The sequence below is a fragment of the Meira miltonrushii genome (assembly GCF_003144205.1).
Source record: "Meira miltonrushii strain MCA 3882 unplaced genomic scaffold FA14scaffold_2, whole genome shotgun sequence".
Taxonomy (NCBI): Eukaryota; Fungi; Basidiomycota; class Exobasidiomycetes; order Exobasidiales; family Brachybasidiaceae; genus Meira; species Meira miltonrushii.
In genome coordinates this window covers 2,119,739-2,143,147 of record NW_020289944.1, presented here as the reverse complement: position 1 = coordinate 2,143,147, position 23,409 = coordinate 2,119,739, and the positions used below count along the sequence as shown (strand labels likewise).

General features: G+C 44.4%; 7 protein-coding genes across 7 annotated transcripts; 3 read left to right on the top strand and 4 right to left on the bottom strand.

Moving 5' to 3' along the window:
- Positions 1–2,008: 2,008 nt before the first annotated feature.
- Positions 2,009–5,709, top strand: FA14DRAFT_41472 (uncharacterized protein). Its single transcript, XM_025502316.1, has one exon. It carries the CDS (start codon positions 2,186–2,188, stop codon positions 5,675–5,677), a length of 3,492 nt encoding a protein of 1,163 aa, XP_025355730.1. The 5' UTR covers positions 2,009–2,185; the 3' UTR covers positions 5,678–5,709.
- Positions 5,698–11,644, bottom strand: FA14DRAFT_172068 (uncharacterized protein). Its single transcript, XM_025500373.1, has 2 exons — positions 9,750–11,644; positions 5,698–9,594 (listed from the first exon to the last, which is right to left on the bottom strand). Exons 1-2 carry the CDS (start codon positions 11,594–11,596, stop codon positions 5,742–5,744), a joined length of 5,700 nt encoding a protein of 1,899 aa, XP_025355729.1. The 5' UTR covers positions 11,597–11,644; the 3' UTR covers positions 5,698–5,741.
- A 382-nt stretch (positions 11,645–12,026) lies between these two features.
- FA14DRAFT_160575 (putative 60S large subunit ribosomal protein L20) lies at positions 12,027–13,067 on the bottom strand. Its single transcript, XM_025498735.1, has 2 exons — positions 12,995–13,067; positions 12,027–12,729 (listed from the first exon to the last, which is right to left on the bottom strand). Exon 2 carries the CDS (start codon positions 12,712–12,714, stop codon positions 12,205–12,207), a length of 510 nt encoding a protein of 169 aa, XP_025355728.1. The 5' UTR covers positions 12,715–12,729; positions 12,995–13,067; the 3' UTR covers positions 12,027–12,204.
- A 442-nt stretch (positions 13,068–13,509) lies between these two features.
- FA14DRAFT_178794 (uncharacterized protein) lies at positions 13,510–15,762 on the top strand (the record flags this gene model as incomplete). Its single annotated transcript, XM_025500874.1, has 2 exons — positions 13,510–13,577; positions 13,641–15,762. 2 exons carry the CDS (start codon positions 13,510–13,512, stop codon positions 15,760–15,762), a joined length of 2,190 nt encoding a protein of 729 aa, XP_025355727.1.
- A 209-nt stretch (positions 15,763–15,971) lies between these two features.
- On the bottom strand, positions 15,972–17,486 carry FA14DRAFT_120922 (dihydrolipoamide dehydrogenase; the record flags this gene model as incomplete). Its single annotated transcript, XM_025496434.1, has 1 exon — positions 15,972–17,486. The coding sequence occupies one exon, from the start codon at positions 17,484–17,486 to the stop codon at positions 15,972–15,974; it is 1,515 nt and encodes a 504-aa protein (XP_025355726.1).
- Positions 17,487–17,786: 300 nt separating this feature from the next.
- FA14DRAFT_160573 (uncharacterized protein) lies at positions 17,787–20,993 on the top strand. Its single transcript, XM_025498734.1, has one exon. The coding sequence runs from the start codon at positions 18,155–18,157 to the stop codon at positions 20,579–20,581; it is 2,427 nt and encodes an 808-aa protein (XP_025355725.1). The 5' UTR covers positions 17,787–18,154; the 3' UTR covers positions 20,582–20,993.
- Positions 20,651–22,539, bottom strand: FA14DRAFT_164321 (uncharacterized protein; the record flags this gene model as incomplete). Its single annotated transcript, XM_025499878.1, has 3 exons — positions 20,651–21,914; positions 21,996–22,106; positions 22,397–22,539. The coding sequence occupies 3 exons, from the start codon at positions 22,537–22,539 to the stop codon at positions 20,651–20,653; spliced, it is 1,518 nt and encodes a 505-aa protein (XP_025355724.1).
- Positions 22,540–23,409: the final 870 nt, after the last annotated feature.

Sequence of the window (23,409 nt, the reverse complement as noted above, 5' to 3'; positions counted from 1 at the left end):
TGAAGTCGGATTAAGAATTTAGTATAAAGCTGTCCATTCAAAAACGCGTTACGATTGATGCCGGAAGCTGGACTGCACTCAGGCATACAAGACAGAGACACTCTTCACCTGCATCGCCGATCATTGAATAGAGTAAAAATGAAACACGCTTCCCATTCAAACCCACTTAAAGGGCCAAAGTGCCGTTCAAGTTTCACTCGTCTCTCCTGAATTTTACGCTATAGTTTTGTGTTTTATACTGTCGAAATGCCTTTCAATTCTTTAGCCGTATCCCGTGAGAGATGTAGGCACCGCGTAGATTGATTTTACCGCGCAATGGCCTGCCTGCAAACTGGGGTCATCAGGTGCAATAAATGCTACCATTCTCACGGCGTGGGCATGTACTATATCTGATGAATTGGAATAATGACTAAGATATATGGGCATACAGAGGGTGTGGTATGATGGCGATGATTAATAAGGAGGTGACATGCTGTCTTGATAGATATAGTGGTAGAAAGGTGTTTTCATCTTTAATCGTGATCTGTATTGGCATCTTTTTTTGCTTTTTGAGCTTTTTAAGTAATATGAGATCTATAAAAAAACATATCAAAATTTTTTATACTGCTATAGAGAGTACATAGCTACCCTGTATCTGCTATACTGTATGCTTTGGCTTTTAATGGAATAAAATATGAAATATATAAAATTTTAAAATTGATATAAAGTATAATATTCTAGACTGACATAGGTATTTTATATGATATAGAGTTTATTTGGCTTCAGAAAATAATTATAGCGAACGAACAAATCAAGACTAACGATAAATAGACTACAATCGCTCTCATATGATATGATGACAATAAATCTTTTAACGACAATACGTTCATCTCAGGGGGATTGCCGATACTTTAGCTCATTCATTAGGCTGTCACGTGTACAGTCGCGTTCATTAAACGCGTATAAGACAATCATACATTGATAGGATCATAAGAGAGGATGATCTAAGTTTAGGATGAAGTAGTAGGAATATATATGGCAATGAAGATCGAACAAACAATATTATTTTATCTGTACCGGTTAATGGGTCAAAAAGAGTGACAAAAATAATTCAGCTTAGTAAAAGACAGGAGAGAGAGAAAGAGCAAAAAGGGGTTAAAGCAAATGATGCAGGAATCGATTAGCGTAATTGTCAAAACATAGCGCGTAAATATGCATGTCGGGCATTTAACCAGTCTGCATCTGATCCTGAAATTGAATATCTACTCTGCTTCAAATAAGATGGCATGCAAACAAATCGATCATAAACAGACCCTGACTTGCTTTCGGACCGATAAAGGGTTACAGAAATGATTGAACCCCCCCTCTTTGATTGAATTAAAGGCGAGCCCGTCGTAAGTACACGGTTGTCCGATTTGTGTGTTGCGTGCATAGGCAGAATACGCGTATAATTTTAGCCCCTGTGTTATAAAAATATAAAAAAGTGTTGTTGTTTGCTCATATACACTCGTACACTGCCACAAAACGGTACCGTATCGGGTTATTGAGGTTATTGAATCAAAAGCCACCCGCTCAGGCGCACATTTTGAAAAAACATAACAACTGTCTCTCTCTCTAAAGTCGATCATTGTTATCGGATGTATATTGTGAAGCATCATCATCATCATCACTATCAACATCGACATCTACCCTTGCACGATAACACTTCTTTGGACTTCGTCATCATTCTATACCATAAAAAGGCCAACAGAGCAAAAGGCGAACCTCAAAAGAGAGAGAGAGAGAGTGAGGACGGAAGTGACATATCCCATCCAACGGTCATACAATCATTGTTCAGCATTCTTGAACTTTAATACAACCTAAAGCCACACAACCATCAATTAATCCATCCAATACACTTTATCCTCCTCATTCAATCTTGGTATCACCAAACAAGTCCGATTCCATTCTGCACCCCAGACGGCCATTAAATCGACTTTGTGTACATGCATATATTTGTGCATCGGCTTCGAATTTAGCAAACATAAACATCATCATACAACCATCTCTTTCTATTGATCCAAACTAATTGACGATCAGGGGTTCATAAAAACATTCTCGCGTGGTCATGTTCATCTCTCAAATCTCGTTCCAATACAAAATATTCATAAACTGAAAATTCCCGCCTCTGAAAGCAGAGTGCGAAGGAAGGAAAGAAAGCAAAAACATGAACGAGTCAAGGCCGATGTTGGCATCCGTGGAGAATACGGTCACTTCATCAATGCAAACTTGTTCGATACACGAAGAAACGTACAAATCAACTCCTAGCAGACAGGGGTCTCAAAGTTCAAATTCAAGCATAAAATCATCCATTTCTTCTTCAAATGGCGTCAATCAAAAGTCTCCTCCTAGCCATGATCATCATTCTGTTGAACCCGTTTCATTCCCGACCGGCCAATCTTCTTCCAACAACACACATCCTTACTCCGAATCGATCATGGTCGCTGCATCCTCTTCTCACTCGAATTTGACTGCTAGTCTTTTGACACCAACGTTGGCATCCGCATTAGGGATAATACCATCATCACGTCGGAAGAAATCACAGAAACAAAACACAACACCAGTCCCATCCTCTTCCTCTGCCTCTGCCTCCGCTTCCGCCTCGGCATCAAGCGCAGTAGCAGGCTCATCAAAATGGCCCAGGAGACCAAGTCTGCCAGCATTGGCAAGTGGAGATAGCAGGATGAGCATGTACAGCGTTGCATCATTCGAATCGTTACCAGAAGGAGAGAGTGTATCGCATATATCATCTTCTCCCTACTCCAAGCCGTCAAATGATTTGTTGGATCCTACCAGCTATGGATCTTCGCCTAAACTGGAAAGCAGCATGGCAGGAATGCGAAAGAACAAAGATCCTTCTCGCAGGTTTCACGTTCGAATCAACGATCGGCCGCTTCGATCTGCAGAGGACGGTAATTGGACAAAACGAAGGAATGTTGCGAAGGAATTATTGGATACGGAAAGAGCCTTCGTTGCCAGTTTGAGAATTGTCAACGACCATTATTATCAACCTTTGCTAGGATACAGTAAAGGGGTATCGACATCCAGCACTGGCACCAAATTGCCCGATAATGCAGCGCCAAACCTATCCAAGAAAGCGATCAACGAGATATTCTCGAACTTTGCAGATATACTGCATCTTAATTCGGAACTTTTGATCCGTTTGGATGATAGGCTGAGTGGACGCAATCGAGATCCACCGAATTCACGGCCTGTTTCGATGGTAATCCCAGGCTCCGTCGAAGAGTCGATTGAGCCAAATCCAGAACAGCTGCAAAAGAAGACGGATGCAAACACACATCCTTGGGATCCGAAGAGTGATCTAATCGGAGATCTTCTTGCGCCTATGGCACCATTCTTGAAGATGTACTCATTCTTCGTAAAGAATTTCAGTAGCGCTCTTACACGAATCGAGGCTGAACGCAAAACCAATGAAGTCTTTGCCAGATTCTTGAAAGAAACGGAACGGTTGACATGGATGACTTCCGCCAGCACTGAAGGAGCAGATGGTGTTCCTACACGATCAGGAGGTTTCGGATTCGGTCTTGGTCTCCAAGCGCATCTATTGAGTATTGTTCAACGGATTCCACGGTACAAATTGTTGGTTGGCGAGCTGGTCAAATGTACGCCTGTGGGACACAAAGATTATTCTGACCTTTGCCGTGCATATCAAGTGATCGAGCAAGTGGCCGAATCGATCAACGATAACATCCGACAGCACGAGATGGTATTGTCGATGCTTAGTATCCAAAGGACGTTGATCGGTATGAATGAGCCTCTGATCACGCCTGGTAGAGCTCTACTCAAACGTGCAACCCTTCGGAAAGCCGGTCGAAAAGATATCCATGCAAGGGAGTTCTTCCTGTTTACCGATTGCATAATCTATGCGGCACCAATCGGCGGTGCAATTGCTGATGCATCAGCTGCATGGCAGGCTTTCAGCCGTTATGGCGTAGTAGAAGGTACTTCGAGTCCTCTCGGTAGCCCAACGATGGCGAAATCACCCTATCAGCAACGCAATCTTGCCTCTTCGCCTGGAAAGCCGTTTGAGGTACCAATCAGGCGAAGGACAACTTCCGTGCCAACACAAGTGGAAAGCAATCGATTGTCATTTTCATCTTTGGAGGGTCAACAACTGCAATTTCGTGGAAAGTTTGCTTTGCAAGATTGCACTGTAGTAGGAGTAGAATCGGCAAACTCAAATGACTTATCGTTGCGACACTGTATTGAAATTCGCACACCCGGTAAAAGTTTTGCTATTTACGCCGATTCGACTGAGGCCAAAGCTGAATGGTTGACAGCAATGCGAAATGCAAGAGAAGAATTGATGACAAACAGGCGAACGTTGCAAGCAGAAGAAGATTCAATTTCAGCAAAGAGGGAAAGAAGGAGAAGCTTGCAGGCAATCAACAGAAAAGTTTCTTTTCCACAAATACCGGATTCATCATCTTCCATACCTGAAGGCTCATCTGTAGAAGCCTTTACGGAAGCGCGACCTAAAAGAGAGTCTTTGCCTTCGTTCAGCACGACAGGTAGTTTGGCAGCATATCTGACCGGCAGCAGTGCTAATTCAGCATCAATGGCAAACAGCAATCTGTCTGCATCCCGTAATGGAGGATTGAAAGTATTGGAAGACTACAATGCACCCGTTTGGGTTCCCGATAGCAGAGCGGACAAATGTGCATGCTGCAGTGAAAGCTTTGGCTTGTGGAGACGTAAGCATCATTGTCGCTTATGCGGTCAAGTCGTTTGTTGGTCTTGCAGTCAAAAGACTTTCTTGATCGCAAGCTATGAAGACGGTGAACAAGACCGCCCGGCAAGGGCATGTGATACATGTTATGAATCCGTCTTTCCCGAGACACCAGAGCCTAGCCTGGTAGATGTAGAAAGTGCAGCAGCTTCAACACCCGCCACAAATGTTGAACAATGCATCCATGCAAGTCGTGCATTGGACTCTGATGCCAGCTTGCCTTCTTGTCCCCCAACGCCAACTTCTCCACAAGAAATGTGCATCATCACAACGCATGAAGATGATGATACGATGCATTCGCTCACGCCAGGCGTGGACAGTCCCAGAGTGACGGTCGAACAGAGTGAGAATACGACAGCCAATCGAAGAAATCGAAGCGTTAGCCCGCCCACGAGGGAGAATCGCTCCAACCAACCAATCTCGCCTGCAGCACGAGTCGCAAAAGCTCATGCCTTGGAAGCACAATTGTTTCACGGTAAGCTTCTCAGTCCTCAGGTACATGCCGCTACTTCTGGTTCAGGAACGTTTAGGTTGGTCACACCAAGACTAACGACACCCGAATGGGAAAGACCGCCACTTTTACGATCTTCAAAGACGTACGGAGGAGAGATAAACATGACATCATCCAACGAAACAAGCAGTCAAGCGACGCCCGCTTCTACATCAATCAATCAATCCCATCCTAATGAATGTGGGGACTATTTCGCAGGTGTCTCATTTGGTGCGGACCAATTACATCTGGAAAATAACGAGGTCGATCAGGTCAAAACATCTCTCCTTCAAGCACCGGTCCGAAGACGCAAACCATTGTCAGCCGCTGCTAGACTTTCATCCTTTTATGGAGCCTTACCTCAAATCAGTACACCTAATTCGTCTTCACCATCACCTGCAGTTCCTTCTGATTCATAAGCAAACTTTCTGTGTATATACCCGCAATTATCAATGTATTATGTATTTCATGAATTTGTACAAATCAACGAACCTTGAGATCAGATCTAGCTTGCCAAGCAATCTCCCTTGCACGGCCTTCGATCAGAGAATCTTGTTGTGCTTTTCCGGTTGTTGAGATACAATGCTCGACAAGCTGGATGATCACGGTCGAGAGAGCTGTCCTCCTGCGCAAATCATCTGCATTTCCAGTATTGACAATCTCTTTTGAGGATGCCTTTACACGGCCACTTGAAAGAGACGTAGTAGCACAAAACGTTTGCAAATGCTTTTGAAGATGAACTTTGCCATCTTCTTGTTGACCATCAATTTGCCATTGTACCTGAGTATGAATGATGACGTTCAGCAGTGAGAATAATGTCCGGATATGAGCTTCAAGCATTGTCGGTGCAATGGGCTCAATCAATGTTGCGCGTAAGATATTGTCCAAAAGTGGGGATGATAAAGATGCAAGGACGACTTGTCCTGCTTGATTGACATTCTGTTGAGCAGCACTACCGTTCGTTGCATTGAATGCTTCACGAAGTACCCTTTGCGATGCTTTTGCAAGACCGTCAATAGCCTCTAGACTATCAATGACTGCATTTGTTTCATCGAAGTTCAATGAGATGGATAAAGCCTCAACGCAAGCAGTATACAACTGAACACATTGACCTTGTCCATTACCAGGAACTGGGATAGATTGTTGATGCATACCTTCTTGGATCACCATACCTACAAGTCTGTGACCAAAAGAGATGAAAAGACGACTTGTCAAGCGTGCCAAGCGAGTACGAATACCTGAGCTTGACAAAACATCTCCTTGCAAGAATGGCACCAAACGCGAAAAGCCGAAAAGGCAAACATCTCCAGTCTGACGATGAGATACGCTGGCCAGCCAGTGAGAGACAGGAGAACGTGCATCCCCATCGCTTGCCAAGAGGAGATCGTTTATCAACTCCAACGCAAGACAAAGACCCTCGAAGGGAATGTCTTCTTCCAAAGCAGATGCAGGTGAATCGCCAATCAAGATGTTGGCATTCATTCCTTCCATCAACTTCCAGACCACTTCATTTAGGCTGGATACAATTTCTTCATCAACACCAAAGCCAAGGTCCAGAGCGCCAATCAAAGTACGGAAAATGCGAATGATTCCCGTTCCAATCTCACTTCTGTCTTTGTACATTGTGATCAGATTGATCAAAGTATCAAAGAAGCGCGAGAGGAACCCATACACTGCACGAGCTGATCTTGGTTGAGTACTAGCTGCTAATCCATCAAACATGTCCAGTGCATTGTGTAAACCTTCGACAACATCTCCTCTTTGGAAAACGCTCGGCGAAGTGAAGGAAGGTTGATGTACGATGACAGACAGCCGTTGTTCGATTGCTTGTGTGATACGATCAAAGAAGATCTCTGGTGATTGTGTGGCAGCGCTTGCATAGATACAACCAATCAAAGCTGAAATCAAAGGTTTATGCGTTTTGGCTGGCAAGACACCTAGACCTTCGATAATTGCTCTGTTTAGCTCATCAAATTCAGAGATCGACAACAATGAACGCATTACTCCTTCTGACAATGCAAAAGCACGTAAAATGGATGAAACTTGTAAGATCACATCACTGTCTGATACCCAAACACCCATGATGATCTTGATCCTCCCAAGTAAGAACGACAAGGTCTGCAGACCAGCTCGAGCATCGAACTTCGCTGACAGAACGGGCGTTGATCGGACCAACAAGTAGCCTGGGATCCAACGAGCGTTGAACCAGAGCAAAGTCTGCAGAACTTGAGGACTTTGCGGTTTAGACTGATCTGCATCTGTCAGAATTTGAGCGAGATTCAATCCGAGTGATTGTATTAGATGTACTGCCACCTGCTGATCTTGCTCCGGAAGCACCTCAATCTCACGAGGAACCATGGCAACTTCTCCTTTACTGACATCGGCTAGTGTATGCCCGGTAATGAGGATGATCCAGTGCAAGCTTTCCCATCGTCCTTCCAAGGCTTTCATTTCGGGAGATCCAATTTGAGCGTTGCTAGGAGATTTGTAGAAAGCCACAAGCTCATTCAACAAACGATCACTCAAGCTTTGAAGGTATGCCAATGTCTCGCTCAAGTTACCAAGACGAGCCAAAGAGGCAAACATGATCAGTGTATCTTCGTACACCTCTTGATCAGGTCTTGTCTCCTCGCCGTATTCATCCTCATCGTCATCTGCTTCACTTTCGCCTGCGGTCGAAGCCTGATGCAATCGAGCATCGATGTAAGGCTTGACGATTCCAATGAATGTGTGCGATGAAATCTTTGATAGCGTTGCTGGATCCTTGCAAACTTCTGGGAGTGCCAACCATGCAGAGAGAAGGCTGGGAATCATCTCATCCGCCAGTAAATCAAGATCATCATCTTCATCGCTGTCATTACCTCGTCTGCCAAAAGCAAATGTTAGGATCATATTTGACAGCGCAGACAGATCTTGTATAGCATTTTCGATGCCATAGGGTAAATGATCAATCGATACTGATGCAGTAGACTTCAAGGCGACAGAATAAAGTTGTCCCAGGAACAACAATGCTTGACCTCGATCAGTTTGCAAAGGAGATGACATATGCTGCGCATCACCACGAAGCATTGCTAGTGTTTTCAGAATGGTAGTTTGACGTCCTGCGAGGTCCACTTGGACATTTGACTGGGGTGCTTGGGAGAAGCTTGAGATCGAAAGCAAACATCTTCTCAGCCTTGATATGCAAAGTGCCGCTTCTCGGTTTGTGATTGTGTCTAATTGATTCGCGAATCGATAAGCGGAACTGATGAGCGAGATCATGTCTATGCTCAAAAGAATTTGTGCGAGAGATTCGGGTATATAGCGAATGATGTGTGTGCTTGATGAAATTTTCGGTTGATCAGATGATTCCAAGTCGTCTAGATCATCTTCGATGAGGAGGTTGTCCTCTGCTAAGAGAGATGAAGTTTCCTCAAAATCCAGATTTCTATCCAGTCCTGCCCAAGGTTTTGTCAAAATGCATGACCATCGTAACAGTTTTTCTGATAAGTTGACCAAAGCAGACAAGATAGAAACGATTGATGCCTGAACAGTAGATGCTTGGTTCGACAAGATGAATGAGAGGCCTTGTATGATTGTTTGTAACAAATGCGGCAGGATCTGTTCCTGCATCCAAGCTTTCGTCCATCTATGTTGAATCGGAGACAAGCCAGTATTGTCGACCATACGAGATTTGCCTTTTGATCGATTTGAGGTGCTGCTAGTGTTGCCTGCATTGATTTGTGTATTATGACTGATCTCATCTAGGAGTGAGTTTGCAATACCTGTTCCAACGAAGAATCCTTGTTGATTCTCCTGAAGGCTCTGCACAGACGTAAGGTTGACAATATGCGAAAGAATGAATTGTGTGTGTGCTTCGATGACTGTTCCAGTTTGATGCGACTCCTTTGCTTCCTCGAGCTCTAACCCCAGTAGTCTCAGCTGAACAGCAGATAATGTTTGATAAGCACGAGATCTTGTCCAGTTGGGCCATGAGGTTGCATTGGCATCATTACAACGTGCCACGATCAATGCATACAAAAAGTCTCGAATGGTCGTTAAAGATGCGATGCTTTTGCTTGGTGTACGCAAAGAAAGGTTTGGCAAATGCTCCAAAAGAACGCTCAAGCATTGGAAGTGAACGAAAGGATCACTAGAATGCTCTAAAGAGAATAAAGCATGCTCTATTGCATTTGGACTTTGTCTTAATTGTAGAAAGATTGCTTCTCCTTGACTTCTTCCGGCCGGATCGGGACTGGTGAAAAGAGCTGCTGCATGCTCTAAAGATTGCAGGATTCCCTGTTCTTCAGCAGTGGCAGCGATCAGAGATGGTCCGGTCATATTTGTGAGCTCTTCTCTGGTAGTATGCAACCGTACTTGACCAGGAATGGTGAATGAGAAGAAACGTTGAAGCCACGAAAAGATTTTAAGTACAAATGCAACGCGCTAAAAAATAATCTTCTTAAACAACAAATAATGATACAATCATACAAATACACTATGGAATACTACATTGCCTCCCCATCAATATCTTCCAATGCTTCACCATCAATATCCTCTTGATATTCCTCACCATCAATGTCTTCCATTGACTCATGATGCTGATCGAGCTTGAGGGTTGTGGGAACAGAGTCTGATGCGGCCTCTATCGTCGCAACAACACTTCCTCTCTCCACACATTCCCGCCATTTTTGTATCCGCTTCAAATCAAATATCAACCATGATTCCCAAACTTCCAATAATTGTCTTGCCATATCCTTGCAAGCTTCGCGTTTGATCCTTCCTTGGAATGAGTTGGCTACATCGCCCCAATGCAGAAAGACAGCTTCCAAAGTTGATTCGAATAGAGATCTATATCTCCAAGCACTACTTGCAGGAGCTGAACAATTGTGCAGAATATCCGAGATGGCATGCAATCGTGCCAATTTACGTGGCAGTGGTGTCGAAGGCACCAACAGTGACTGAATCAAGCGATCAGTAATCTCTTTTGCACAATACGCATGTTCCAATGCAAATAACATCACCCGTGCAATGCGCTCTCGACGTCCTGTCAAACTGCGCAACATGGCATCAAATCTTGCTCGAGCCACTTTGCCGAATATGTCTGTTTGTTTCTGCAGATTCTCATTCTCACTCTCTTCTTCTGAATCGGTGCTGTAGAACGAAGCATAACCATCATCCTCGAATGTGTTTCCATGAGAAAATCTCTCTCGTGGCCTTTCTCGACGATGTGGTATAGAGCCAGGGCTACGTGATCTTTTGAAACGTATTGCAATTGGGGCAGAGTTTTCCGTTGGCTCTTTTGCATGTTGTTCACTCTCAAAGTCCTTTTTTGTGCGATCAGATTTGATGTACAAAGGCTCGAATGGCCGGGAAAGACATTTACCCCACCCCGTTCGTAATAAGCAGCCTCTCCATTGAGATCCTTCTATCTGGTTATAGGCATGCTCTGCATCTGATTTGTACATGAAATTGACGAATCCCGTTGCTCCTTCATGCTTCGTTTCACGAATCGACATTCCATTTGATGCCATTACCATCCTTGCATCTTCTGTTCTTGACCACATGATCTTCACACTCGCAATATCGCCATAATAGCTGAAATATTCTCCTAAAGTGTGTTCGCTCACATTTCCTGGTAGATTTAAGATGCAAACGTTTGTAGATTTGGGATCATGCGTTTCTCTTGTACCGTTCCTTTGAGCTTCACGAGCAAGGAGTGAAGAGATTGATTCGTTCTCTGAAACACGGGGTCGCAGTCTCTCTTCTCTTCTGGCTTGATCCCGTTGCAATTCTCCGAGAAAGTCTTGCATTGCTCCTTTGCGTTTAGGTGGTATGTCTTTCTCTGCATTTTGCATCTTGCTGTCAAGTCCTTCATCATCCTCTACAATGAATGCTTCTTCCCTTGCTAAAGCTGATGAATCATTGCGTCTTTGATCTCTACGATTGACATTCTCATGAGTATATTCTGATCCTCCCGCTCGAACAAATCCAGAGGATCGCTCATTCGTCCTACTCTTGTCCTTTGTGCCATCCCTTCTGCTGCCTCGACTTCTTCCATCGCCTTGCATATCCTCCACAAATTCTCGATAAGCAATGGCAGCATACTCTTCTTCTTCTCTCTTTCTCCTTTCTGCTTCTTCTCTTTCACGTTGAAACCGATTCTTTGCATGATTGATACCACCTGCTGCGATACGTTGATTACGATGAAAAGCCTCTTCTGAGCTGGTAGAAGTTGACGCTTTTTGCTCTTTCAAATATTTAACCAATTCAGGATCAGGCGAAGGTGATTTTGAGGTGGACCCTTCACCTCTCCTTGCCCCTCCAGCTCTCTCTCCCGACCATTCTCGGTAAGACATGATCGCTTCAAGTCTTACTGCATGCTGGGTACGCCTTCGTAGTCGTAGTCTTAAAGGAAGAGTTCCTTGAACGGAATGATTGCGCTTTTAAGTTATGGGCCGTGCATTCTAGCTAAGCGTAATTCGACTTGAATATAGTGATGGGAGTGACAATTTTGTCTCTGTGCCCACTTAGGGTCAGGATGAGTTTGGCAAATATTAGGCAAATGGCTAGCAAGGGCACCTTGAGATTCCTAACGGGCAGGACTGATCATCACAACAATCTTCTAGTATCAAATATTACCAATGGTATACAATTATCCTTCTCGACACTTTCGGTCAGTTGCGTGTAGCAATCGATAGGGGGCATTTTACAGTATACTTACTTCATTTTTGCAAGTCAGTCTTTAGAGTATTCATTTCATGGAACACCCGATCACTCATCCGGATTTGATCGTGCAAGTAGCCATCGTTTTGAATGTGTGTAAGAGTGCGTATAAGCGTACAATAGAGATACAATAAGCGACGATGGAAGAATGACTCAACCAACAAAGCTTACCGATCTACATAATGGTAATATGTAGGTTTTGGTGTGTGAATGTGTAAATGATATCAACCTCAAAGCCAAATTAGTAGAATGTCGAAGGACGGTTGGCTGCGTAAACACCCAAAGATTGTGGGCGACGGTGAGGAAGAGGGAAGCGCAATTTGGGTGCAATGAGTTGCTTGATGTAAGGACGACGGATGTCGGCAGTCTTTTCGATTTCAGCAACCTTCAAGATGTGGATGGAGGCGAAACGAGCACGGTGTCTTGCTGCCAAATCTTGGTACATGGTCTTGACGGCATCAGCACGGGTCAAATCACGGTATTCCTTGTACATGTTGTGGGTTCCTGAACGAGAGTTGTAACGGATCCAGATACCGAAGTTCTTGACCTTGAGGGGCTTCTTTTCGCTGATAACGTTTACTGAAACGATTTCACCAGTTGCCTTCTTCATCTTTCTCAATTGACGAACGAAGTACCAGAAACGAGACTTTGCGATTGTTTCGTTCTTGGCAAAGATTCTCATGCGGTAGAGTTTTGGAGCTGGCTCCTTTTCTGTGGGCAAGTGCCTACCAATGACCGAGTATTCTTGCATGTTGGGCGTTATAATCTGTGTAGAAGAGAAGATCGAGCGAATGTCAGACAATGTTCACGATCAGATGATTCGAGGATGGCGGTATGAGCTGAGGTGTACATGTGAGTTGTTGCGAGTGTCGAGTATGCGTCATCACCCTCCATGTCGAATAGCCTTTCCATATCCCTTCACATTATATCTCAATTCTTGCTTCACTTCACAAACTATCCCCCTCTTCCCTTCATTCATCCTCTCTCTGTCGTCATCAATGTAGTCGTGTTTATCTCATCGGAATACTTACATATTGAACGATGACCTTGGCCCTAGGATGGTTGGTGAAAGGATTGAGAACAGATGATCTGAATTGATGAAATTCTAGGAATTGGCTTGAATGGACTTCCCTGCACGTACACAGCAGTTGAGCAGTATGGTTACAAGCACGAAGAATACAGCCAAAAAGGCGCACCAGCTACAGTGCATGCTTGAAGATTGACCTGCTTCTAAGCCTGCATCGATTCACTCTGTACGCGCCGCCGCAGAGCAACCAGACAGATTTTGTCAATTTGACTTGCACGTGAAGGGTAAGTCTGATCGACTCAATGATTCTCAACACGTGTTTCAATGTCACGCTCATTTGATTACATAAAACAATTATTGTCAATCGCGTACCAATTTAGCGTGCGCCTGCATGAGAATTATTAAGTGTTGTCTAGCAATCACGATAAATACTATTTCCATCCATTATTACGCCTCTCTTTCATTCCTCCTATCCCTACTTGCTTATATGGTCAGCTGCAACTGAAGAGGTCAAACAAAATGCCTTCCTTTGAGCTCAAACATACGGATGAGCTAAAGATATGGCTAATAAAGGAACTAGAACCAATGTGAGTGGAGGTTTTGATACTAGATGCCTTACTGTTAAGAAACTGACACTTCTTTCTCACCAGCTGTGACGCAGATCCTGAAGTTTTATCAGATTACGTTTTGGCTCTACTCAAACATGATGGAAGCGATGAAACGTTGCAAGCCAGCCTTCAAGAGCAATTGGAAGACTTCTTGGCGGAACAAACGACACCATTTGTGGAAAAAGCCTTTGCTGCTTTAAGATCACAATCCTACCTTCCCGAATCCAAACAGACCATCCAAGCCTCCAGCTCAAGCGCACAAGATGTTTCGTCTACCTCCGTAGGCACCTCGCGTAAAAGATCGGCCGATGACGAAGGAAGACAATCGCCTGCAAAAACGTTCAGAGATGGAGAATCAGGAGAAGGACAAAGAAGGGATCGTCGAACGCCAAGCGATGGAAATTTCCGCCATGATGGGAATCGACAGAATAGGCCGAGACAGATGTGTAGAGACTTTCATCAAAGAGGCTTCTGCAGTCGTGGAGATTCGTGTAAGTTCGATCACATCTTGCCGCAACAATCAACCCCCGACATGAATGGTTATAATATGAACCCAATGATGGGCATGCCTCCTCAACACGTAAATCAAGCCTTTGGTATGCCACAGAATCAACATCATGGTGCCCCGAACAATGCTTTCATGGGTATGGGACCACAATTTGCCATGGGTGGACATCCGATGGGATGGAATGGTGCACAAGGTGGTATGACGCAGCAGCCACCTCAGGAATTGTATCAAGGCCCACCGCCAATGGATAACGCTCAGAATGGTGTACCACAAGGCGATGGCAATGGCTTGTTCGCACGAATGGATCAAAATGCTTCTAATCGTGGCGATTTTGGTCACAGAGGCGGGAGAGGCGCTCGTGGAGGCGGTAGAGGTGGTGCACATGGAGGCAGAGGTGCATTTGAAAAGAAGCAAACGTCCAACACGACATTGGTGATCGAAAACGTGCCAGTGGAGAACCTAGAAATGGTAAAGGTGAACGAGTACTTTAAGAAGTTCGGAACAATCACCAACATTCAGATTGACGTCGATAGCAAGAAAGCGCTCGTCAGTTATTCGCAACCGGCTGAAGCCAAAGCAGCTCATTCATCTCCCGAAGTTATCTTCAACAACCGCTTCGTGAAAGTCTACTTCCAAAAACTTGACGAACCTCTCACAAAACCTGTAGAGCATATTGCACCCACCCCGAAACCTGCGTCTGGACCGCCTCTCAAGAGCAACTTCGTTCCTGGTCAAAATAAATTTGTCAGACCAGGTTTTGCTTCGGAGAAAGTCAAAGAAGCACAAGAATCTGCTCAAAAGAAGCTTGACGAGCTCATGTCGGAACAAAAAGAGATCATGACAAAGTTGACCGGAGGCAGTGCAACAGCAGACGAGAAAAAGACACTTATGGCTAGGTTCGGTACGCTAGAAGGTGAAATTAAACGAGCGACCGAGGAGGTGCGAGCCGCGGTGAGCGGTACAACGAATGGTACATCAAATACACCATCTGTATCTGCATCTCACTTGCAAGAGCAACGTGACCTAAAACAACGTGAACAATTGGATCGAGAGCTGGAAGCCTTGAAAAGCGGAGGTGGCGAAGGTAGCACGACGGAAGAGCTGAAGGAAACTCTGGCAAGATTAAAAGCTGAAGCAGAACAACTCGGCATTGATTCAGAAACAGGTACAGCAGGCGCGGAAGGTGGCTACAGAGGTGGCTATAGAGGAAGGGCAAGAGGTACACCATTCAGAGGCTCAAGTCGTGGATTTGGCTATCCTTCCTATCGAGGAGGAAGAGGAGGTGCTATGGTAAATCGTGCTAGTATGAGTTTGGATAACAGACCCAGTAAGCTGCACGTTACCGAAATTCCTGACGCTTCCAACGAAGAACATCGAAGCAAGGTGAAAGCCTTCCTCCAACAATTTGGTGAAACGCATTCCGTTGAGGATAAAGACGATGGCTCTTTGTTGGTCCATTACAAAATCCGTGCAAACGGAGAGCAAGCCTTGCGATCCGGTCTATCGGTTCCAGATGTCGGCTCGATCAAAGCAACATGGGCAAAAGAAGGTCAAAGTGGTACCCCTGCCCACGCTGCAGGAGAGAACGAGCCAAGCTCATATGAAGGAGAAGGATATGAAGACGAAGGCGATCGAGAAGAGAGTTTCCGGAGATGAAAGTGCTGTGAGAACCAAAAAAACTAGAAATTGAGCTTTTTTGTATATTATGATCAAACCTTGTTATGCTCGAAACAGTTGTACTTTTACTGCACAAACATGAAAATCCTCAATGCCATAACAGATGTAGTCTTAAAGGGACAAATCTCATCTGTGAAGTTACAGAAGTCAAAAAAGTGTATTCGTAAAACGTACGTTCTAAAGAGATATTACATGTGGATGGCTTTGAAGTGAGCAGCAAGCATGGCTTCCTTGATTGCTTCACTCATAGTTGGGTGTGCGTGGCAAGTTCTTGCAACATCTTCTGAAGATGCTCCGTATTCCATTGCCAAAACAGCTTCTGCCAACAATTCACCGGCATTTGGTCCAATGATATGAACACCCAAAATCTTATCGGTTTCAGCTTCGGTGATAACCTTGACCATTCCATCGGTATCCAACACAGTCTTTGCACGAGAGTTGGCCATGAATGGGAAAGTTCCCACCTTGATGTTGACACCATCCTTCTTCAATTCTTCCGAGCTCTTTCCTACCCAAGCAACTTCGGGGTGGGTGTAAATGACTGATGGAATGGTTTCGTAATTAACGTGACCATGGCCGTGCTTGATGATTTCAACTGCAGCAATACCTTCTTCTTCAGCTTTGTGTGCTAACATGGGTCCGAAAGTAGCATCACCGATGCATTTAACACCCTTGCATGTTGTGTTGAATTCATCGTCGACGATCACACGTCCCTTGTTATCAAGTTCGACACCGATTGCTTCCAAGTTCAAGTTCTTGACGGTTGGGCGACGGCCAATAGCAACCAAAACGACGTCAGCATCTAATTGTTCCTTCTTTCCGCTCTTTGCATCTTCGACGTTTAGGTAGACCTTGCCGTCCTTCTTTTCGGCATCGATAACCTTGGTACCGAGTTTGAATTGAACACCTTGCTTTTGCAGAATCTTTTGGAAAGATTTGGCAACTTCGCCATCAATACCTGCTCCACCAATGCTGCTCAAGAATTCAACAACTTGAACGTTGGCACCTAATCTGTTCCAAACACTTCCCATTTCTAGACCGATAACACCTCCACCAATAACGATCATCTTTTCGGGAACCTTTTCGAGATCCAAAGCACCTGTTGAACTGACGATTGATTTCTCATCGAATTCCATACCTGGGAAAGGTGTCACTTCACTACCCGTTGCAATGATGATGTTCTTTCCTTCAATTTGTGTTTCGCCACCTTCTGTAAGGCTGATGTTTAGTGATGTAGGACCTGCAAAGCTTGCCCATCCTTTGACGTAATCGACTTTGTTCTTCTTGATCAATCCTTCAACACCTTTTGTTAATCCTGAAACTGCCTTTTCCTTGTTCTTTAGCATTTGCGGCAAGTTTAGCTTTAGATCTGAGACGTCAATACCACGATCTTTGAAATCGTGTTTGGCGGCATGGTATAAGTTGGAGTTGTGTAACATGGCTTTTGAAGGAATGCATCCTACGTTCAAACAAGTACCTCCCAAAGCGCCGCGACCTTCAACGATAGCAGTACGAAGTCCAAGTTGACCTGCTTTGATAGCAGCAACGTATCCACCTGGACCACCTCCAACGATAATTACATCGTATGGGTCAGCTGAAGAGGCGAATCCACGGTATTGAGAAAGCATAGAGGAAGAGGAAGGTAGTACTTTTGGCAATGTGCTTGGTTGTAAAGCTGATCGGGTTGCCATCGAAGCAGCCATTGGCGCTCTAGAGCGAAGAGCCAGTCGTGATAGCATCTTGACTGAAGTGAGTTAGGAGGAAAGAGAGATAATGAATGATGGTGGCAGAAGTGGCGTATATGACACCTTTAGAAAAAGTGTTTATGTTATACTTCTTTTTTCTCTCTCTCTCGAAGTTTTACGTATTAAACTGGCTTAGGCGTTGATTTAGCCCAACCGTTCTTACGCGGTGTGCTGTTGGGGAATTATCCAACGCCCAAATACTATAAAACATACAAACATTGCATGTCGGAAAAATGTTTGATTTCGGGAAAGAGTCCGAGAGGCACACCTGCAATGGAATCCGACAAAATCCGTACTCTAGTGAACGCGTACAATCGGCCGAACTATAACACGACTGCTATTTTATCAGCTTTTAGGAAGATTATAGGGAGATAGAGGTGATGATGTAAGCTAAAAATATTAAGAAGAAAAAGTGTTAATATCATGACACATTCAACACTAATACACTTCCATCATAAAGTAACACACTCGTCAAGATGTTGGCCTCCATAGCTCGGAGGAGGATAAGCTCAGCAGCAGGAAATGTTATTGTTGGAGTCACGTCTCTACATTCAGTTTCAGTGGCATCAAGCAGTCGATTGATAAGCACCTCCGTACCAATGCAGAGGAAAGCTGACCCTTTCGATATGTCTGACGAATCTGGAGAATTTCGAAGAGGCAATAATATTAATGCAAGATCGGCAAAATTCACCAAAAAAGGCAAGCAGGCGAAACCTGGAAGGCGTGCGGAAGAGGAAGAAGACGACGATGATGACGATGATCTATTGGCCAGTAAAAAGATGAAAGGAAGAAGAGGGAAACCAGGAAAAGGACCACAAGCTGTTCCTCCACCCGGTAAAGGATCTCGTGATAAAGGTGTGCAATTCTCTTCATCTTTCAAGTCTGCCTTGAAAGTAAGGGATAAACCGAAGAAGGATAACAACCAAGAGCCTGCCAAAGCAGCCACTCCTCGAAAACCTTCTCCCACTCCAACGAGAAGACCATTTAGGCCTCAAAAAGTCTCTATCCCTTTACCGCAATTCATCACAGTGAATAATCTGGCCAAAGTACTAGACACAAAGATGTTCAGGCTACAGAGAGTGATGACGCAAGCAGGGCACACTGACACACGTCCTGATTTGATGTTGTCTCACAGTGAAGCAGAATTACTGGCAATGGAATTCAATGTGACCGTCACCCCTCTTTCTACCTCTTCAAATGACTACGACATCTTCCCACGCCCTCCACCTTCAGATCCACAATCTTTGCCATTAAGACCGCCAGTGGTAGCTATTATGGGACATGTCGATCATGGAAAGACGACATTGCTAGACAAACTACGAAGTGCTAGTGTAGCAGCAGGAGAGGCAGGAGGGATCACCCAACATGTTGGTGCATTCTCTGTAGAGGTAGCAGGAATGTCAAACGAAAGCGAAAAACGAGCAATCACTTTTCTCGATACGCCCGGTCATGCAGCATTCACTCAAATGCGAAGTAGAGGAGCAAAAGTGACGGATATTGTCGTTTTGGTCGTTGCTGCTGATGATGGTGTGATGCCACAAACAAAAGAGGTGATTAATATGGTACGTGAAGTTCAAGAAGAAGAAGGCGTAAAAGGTGCCGGTACAGGTGGCTTGCAGTTGTTGATTGCAATCAGCAAAGTGGATCGTCCAGATGCCGATCCTGCCAAGGTTAAAGGGCAGATTCTGGGCGAAAACGTCATTTTGGAAGAGTTTGGAGGTGATGTGCCATGCATTGAAATCAGTGGAAAGACGGGACAGGGACTAGATGTTTTACAGGATAATTTAGTCGTCATCTCCGAGTTGAACGAATTACGTGCAGAACGTACAGGTCCGGTAGAAGGTTACGTGATCGAATCTCGGGTAGAAAAAGGATTCGGAAATACTGCAATTTGTTTGGTACAACGTGGTACGTTGAAAGTCGGCGATGTTTGTGTTGCTGGTACAAGTTGGTGTAAGGTCAGACGATTGATGGACAGCAGTGCTTCTCTGGACGTTGCTGCTGCCGAGCCCGGACAAGCATTGTTGTTGACCGGATGGAGAGAATTGCCTAAAGCGGGTGACATGCTCCTTGGTGTAGAATCATCTGGTGGTCAAGATGCGGAAGAATTGGTGAAAAAGTGTATCGATACCCGTTTGCGTGTTGAAGAGCAACGTAAGCTGTTGAGGGATGTCGAAGCTATTAATGAAGGTCGTAGAGAGGAAGCCAATGAGCGAGACAAATCTGACAGACAAGCAACAGAAGTTCGCAGGCTGCAGAGAGAGGCACGTTTGGCTGGAGAAGAGTATGATTTATCCGATTTACAGGCAAGAGTTGAGGCAGCCGAAAAGAAGAATGCAAGTGCAACTGTAACGCAATCCGGCAAACTGGAACTACGCTTAATTGTCAAGGCAGACGTTAGTGGAACGGTAGAAGCGGTTACAGGTGCTATTGAAGGTATCGGTAATAACGAAGTCGGCGTTAAAATTATCCATTCTGGTGTAGGCGAGCCAACGGAAAGCGATTTAGACATGGCAAAAGCTGCTAACGGACACATTTTAGGCTTCAACGTCGAGGCCAGTAGATCTTTGCATTCTTCTGCTCAAGCTTTAATCCCAGCGATCAAGATTCATTGTGATGATGTCATTTACCGTTTAATGTCGTACGTCACTGATGAGTGTATCGCTCTTCTACCTCCAGTATACGAATCTCGTGTCGTCGGAGAAGCAACCATCCAACAAGTGTTTGCGATCAATGTTCGAGGAAGGACAACAAAGAACATTGCTGGCTGTCGTATCACAAACGGTACGGTGTCTAGAAACCAAAAGATTCGTGTTTTGCGTAACGTTGGCGAAGGCAAGAAGGCAAATGAAGGTGAAATCAAACTGGACAGCGCTGGACGTCAAATTTTGTATGAAGGTCGATTGGACAGTTTGAAACAAGTCAAAAAGGAAGTAGATGAAATGCGAAAAGGCACAGAATGCGGAATGTCATTCGCAGATGGTTTTGAAAATTTCCAAGCAGGGGATTTGATTCAATGCTACTATGATGAAAAAGTGACTCGCACACTGTAACACCACTCAAAATCAGCCAATCATTGTATACTAATACATTCATAGAATTCGCATTTTTAGCTTTGATCATCATGCAGGTTGTGAGATTCTTCGTAATTCGTTGCCCAAATCGACACGTCTTTTGCCTTCTAGGAAAGCGATGCTATCCCGATATGATTCTGGTAGGACTTTTTTCGCATCGGGACCGAAGTCAAAGCTGAAATGGAAGGTGTTACTTCGTTTTTTCTCACCCGTTTTCGTATCGACCACTTCTGCCAATACAACGACAGATGCGATCGAGCTTTGTTCGTTTTGCTCCGTGGTGTGTGGTGTACTTCCACTGGTATATGTGATTCGTGACGTCAGGCTCAAGATAGCGCCTATTGAAACGGGTAAATGAAAGGACAACGCATCCAGGGAGAGAAACTTGACAGGCTTGCCGTTAGCGAATGTGATAGCGTTCATGTAGGCTAGCTCATATGCACTTCTCATCAAATATCCACCAAAGATTTTCATATGTACGTTGCGTTGTTGAGGATGCATGAACGAAACACTTGCTAGCTGTGTATCTTCGATGTATACCGATTTGCTCTCCGTGTCTAGAGATTTGTCTGTAATTGCCTTACTCTTTTTTGCTTCTTCCGCTAGCCATAACTGATGTAACAATGTAGCTTCATCGGAAGTTGGAGGGACTTTCTCCAATGACGTTTGAGCTTCGAACCGCTTTCTCTGTTTGTGTGCTTGTCCCTGTGCAAACAATTGCTCTTCAGCAGAATTTTGAATTTGAAGAGGTGGAATTGATTGTGCTTTTCCTGTTGCTGCATTTCTGGTTGCCATGGTAAATCTTCCAGTCAAAACAGCTCTTGCAGCGTCACTTTTACCATCTTTGACGTCAGTCACATCCTCTACCGTTACCAAAACTTCCATTGAGGATGATCCGACATAGATCACCATCCCGTTCAATCGATAATTTCGGTCTGCCCTTAAATGTTCTAGTAAATCCAGCCTATCGACAGATGCGGTCACGATGAAGATCGGATTCATTTCATGATCTGATTCTGTGGGTCTGCTTCCCAGTACATGCTTGTAACTAGCCTCGCCAGCTAGACTATCCAAATCTTCTAAAACCTTTCCAATTCGAATTCCGCCCCAAGAACTTATATAGCCTTCTAGTACTTCTGGTTCATCACGAAATCGAAGAGGAAAGGAAGAATATGATTGCATCATCCTTTTTGGTTTTTGAAGCTTTTGTTCAAGTTCTTGACTTAATTGTAGCTTTGCTTTAGAGGAGATGGAAGTATTTGCTTGAAGCGTTTTTGCATGTACAACGTCATTCCAAGATTTTGATACCCATCTCTTATTCAACGCTCCCTGTTCTTTTTTCGGTTTGAGAACTGTACTTTGCTGTGAGGTAGTTGTGTCATCTTTGCCTGACTCTTTTCGAACTTCTTGTGCTAAGCTCAGAATATTGCGAACATTATCTCGTTCTTGTAGAGGAGTAGCAATTTCGGATTGCTGGGTATATGCGGGAGATGACCTGAATAGCCTTTTGTGGGATTGTATTTTGGAGGGAGCTGCTATCCCCCTTGAGCAAACTGAAGTACGCCGTATCAGTATACTCATTGCAAGGTAATGATGGTAGTATGAAGCAAGGACGCTGAATGCTTCAATCAGGAACAATGTTTAATTCTTGAATCGGATCGGAACACTTTACGGGAACGCGGAAAGACACACAAGCACAAATGCATTCATTCATTTAGCGTTCAATTCACGCTTCAAAAAGAAGGCGGTCATTTCTCCACTTTGCATCAGAGCATACCCTTCTCTTCTTATCACCTTGTACAGCAACGAACGATCAAGATGTCTTCTTCATCATCTTCAAACAGGTCATCAAATCCCACACCATTCTCGATTGCACTAGCTGCAAGTGCAACAGCAGGAGGTTTGGAACCATGGCTAACATATCCGATGGAATACATCAAATCTGTTCAACAGTTACGATACAGTATCAGACCATCACATTTGGTAAATACACATCATACAAGTGCATTAGAAGCAACAACAAGAAGTGTACTACAAGCCATAAGTGATCGGGAAGGAAGACAAGCTCAGAAAACATCGGCAAATGCGGAAGGAATAATACAACATCGTAAATATGCCGGTTTACTCAACACCACAAGAGACATATGGCAAAGGGATGGTTTGAAAGGATTTTATCGTGGTGTCGGAGTGGTAAGCTTGGGTGGAATAGCAAAAGCTACAATACGAATGGGCACCTATGATCGATTGAAGAAATCACTGCAAATGCCTGACGGATCGTTGAGCGGAGGAAGAAGTTTGATAGCAGGTGTTGGAGCAGGATTGGCAGAAACACTATTGGTCGTTGTCCCGAGCGAAACGGTCAAGACGAAGGTCATCCATGCCACAACACTACCAAGAAATCATCCATTTCAACAAATATCTCATAATTCCTTCAAAGCAATTCATACATTGCGTGATCTAGGAGGTGGTAAGCTGTTGTATGCCGGTCTGACGGCCACTCTCGCAAGACAAATGGCCAGCGCCATGGTACGCTTCGGCACATATCAGTCCTTGAAGAACATTGTCGGAGGATCAATGCGACCTGGACAAAAGCTACCAAGTGGAATCACGTTCGGTCTAGGTGCTATTAGTGGTATGGCTACCGTTTTTACTACAATGCCATTTGATGTGGTCAAGACTAGAATGCAATCCCTCGGTGCTAGAACGAGATATCGCAGTACGATCAATTGTCTCGTTCAAATCGTTCGTGAAGAAGGTATTCGAACACTTTGGCGAGGTTCAACGATGCGTTTGGGAAGATTAACATT

Coding starts and splice junctions, on each gene's coding strand:
- FA14DRAFT_41472 (XM_025502316.1), top strand. CDS start 2,186: ATGAACGAGTCAAGGCCGATGTTGGCATCCGTGGAGAATACGGTCACT.
- FA14DRAFT_172068 (XM_025500373.1), bottom strand. CDS start 11,596: ATGTCTTACCGAGAATGGTCGGGAGAGAGAGCTGGAGGGGCAAGGAGA. Junction 9,595..9,749: donor GATATTGATGGGGAGGCAAT/GTAGTATTCCAT, acceptor GCATACTACCAG/AGAAGAGCTCACAAATATGA.
- FA14DRAFT_160575 (XM_025498735.1), bottom strand. CDS start 12,714: ATGCAAGAATACTCGGTCATTGGTAGGCACTTGCCCACAGAAAAGGAG.
- FA14DRAFT_160573 (XM_025498734.1), top strand. CDS start 18,155: ATGTCTGACGAATCTGGAGAATTTCGAAGAGGCAATAATATTAATGCA.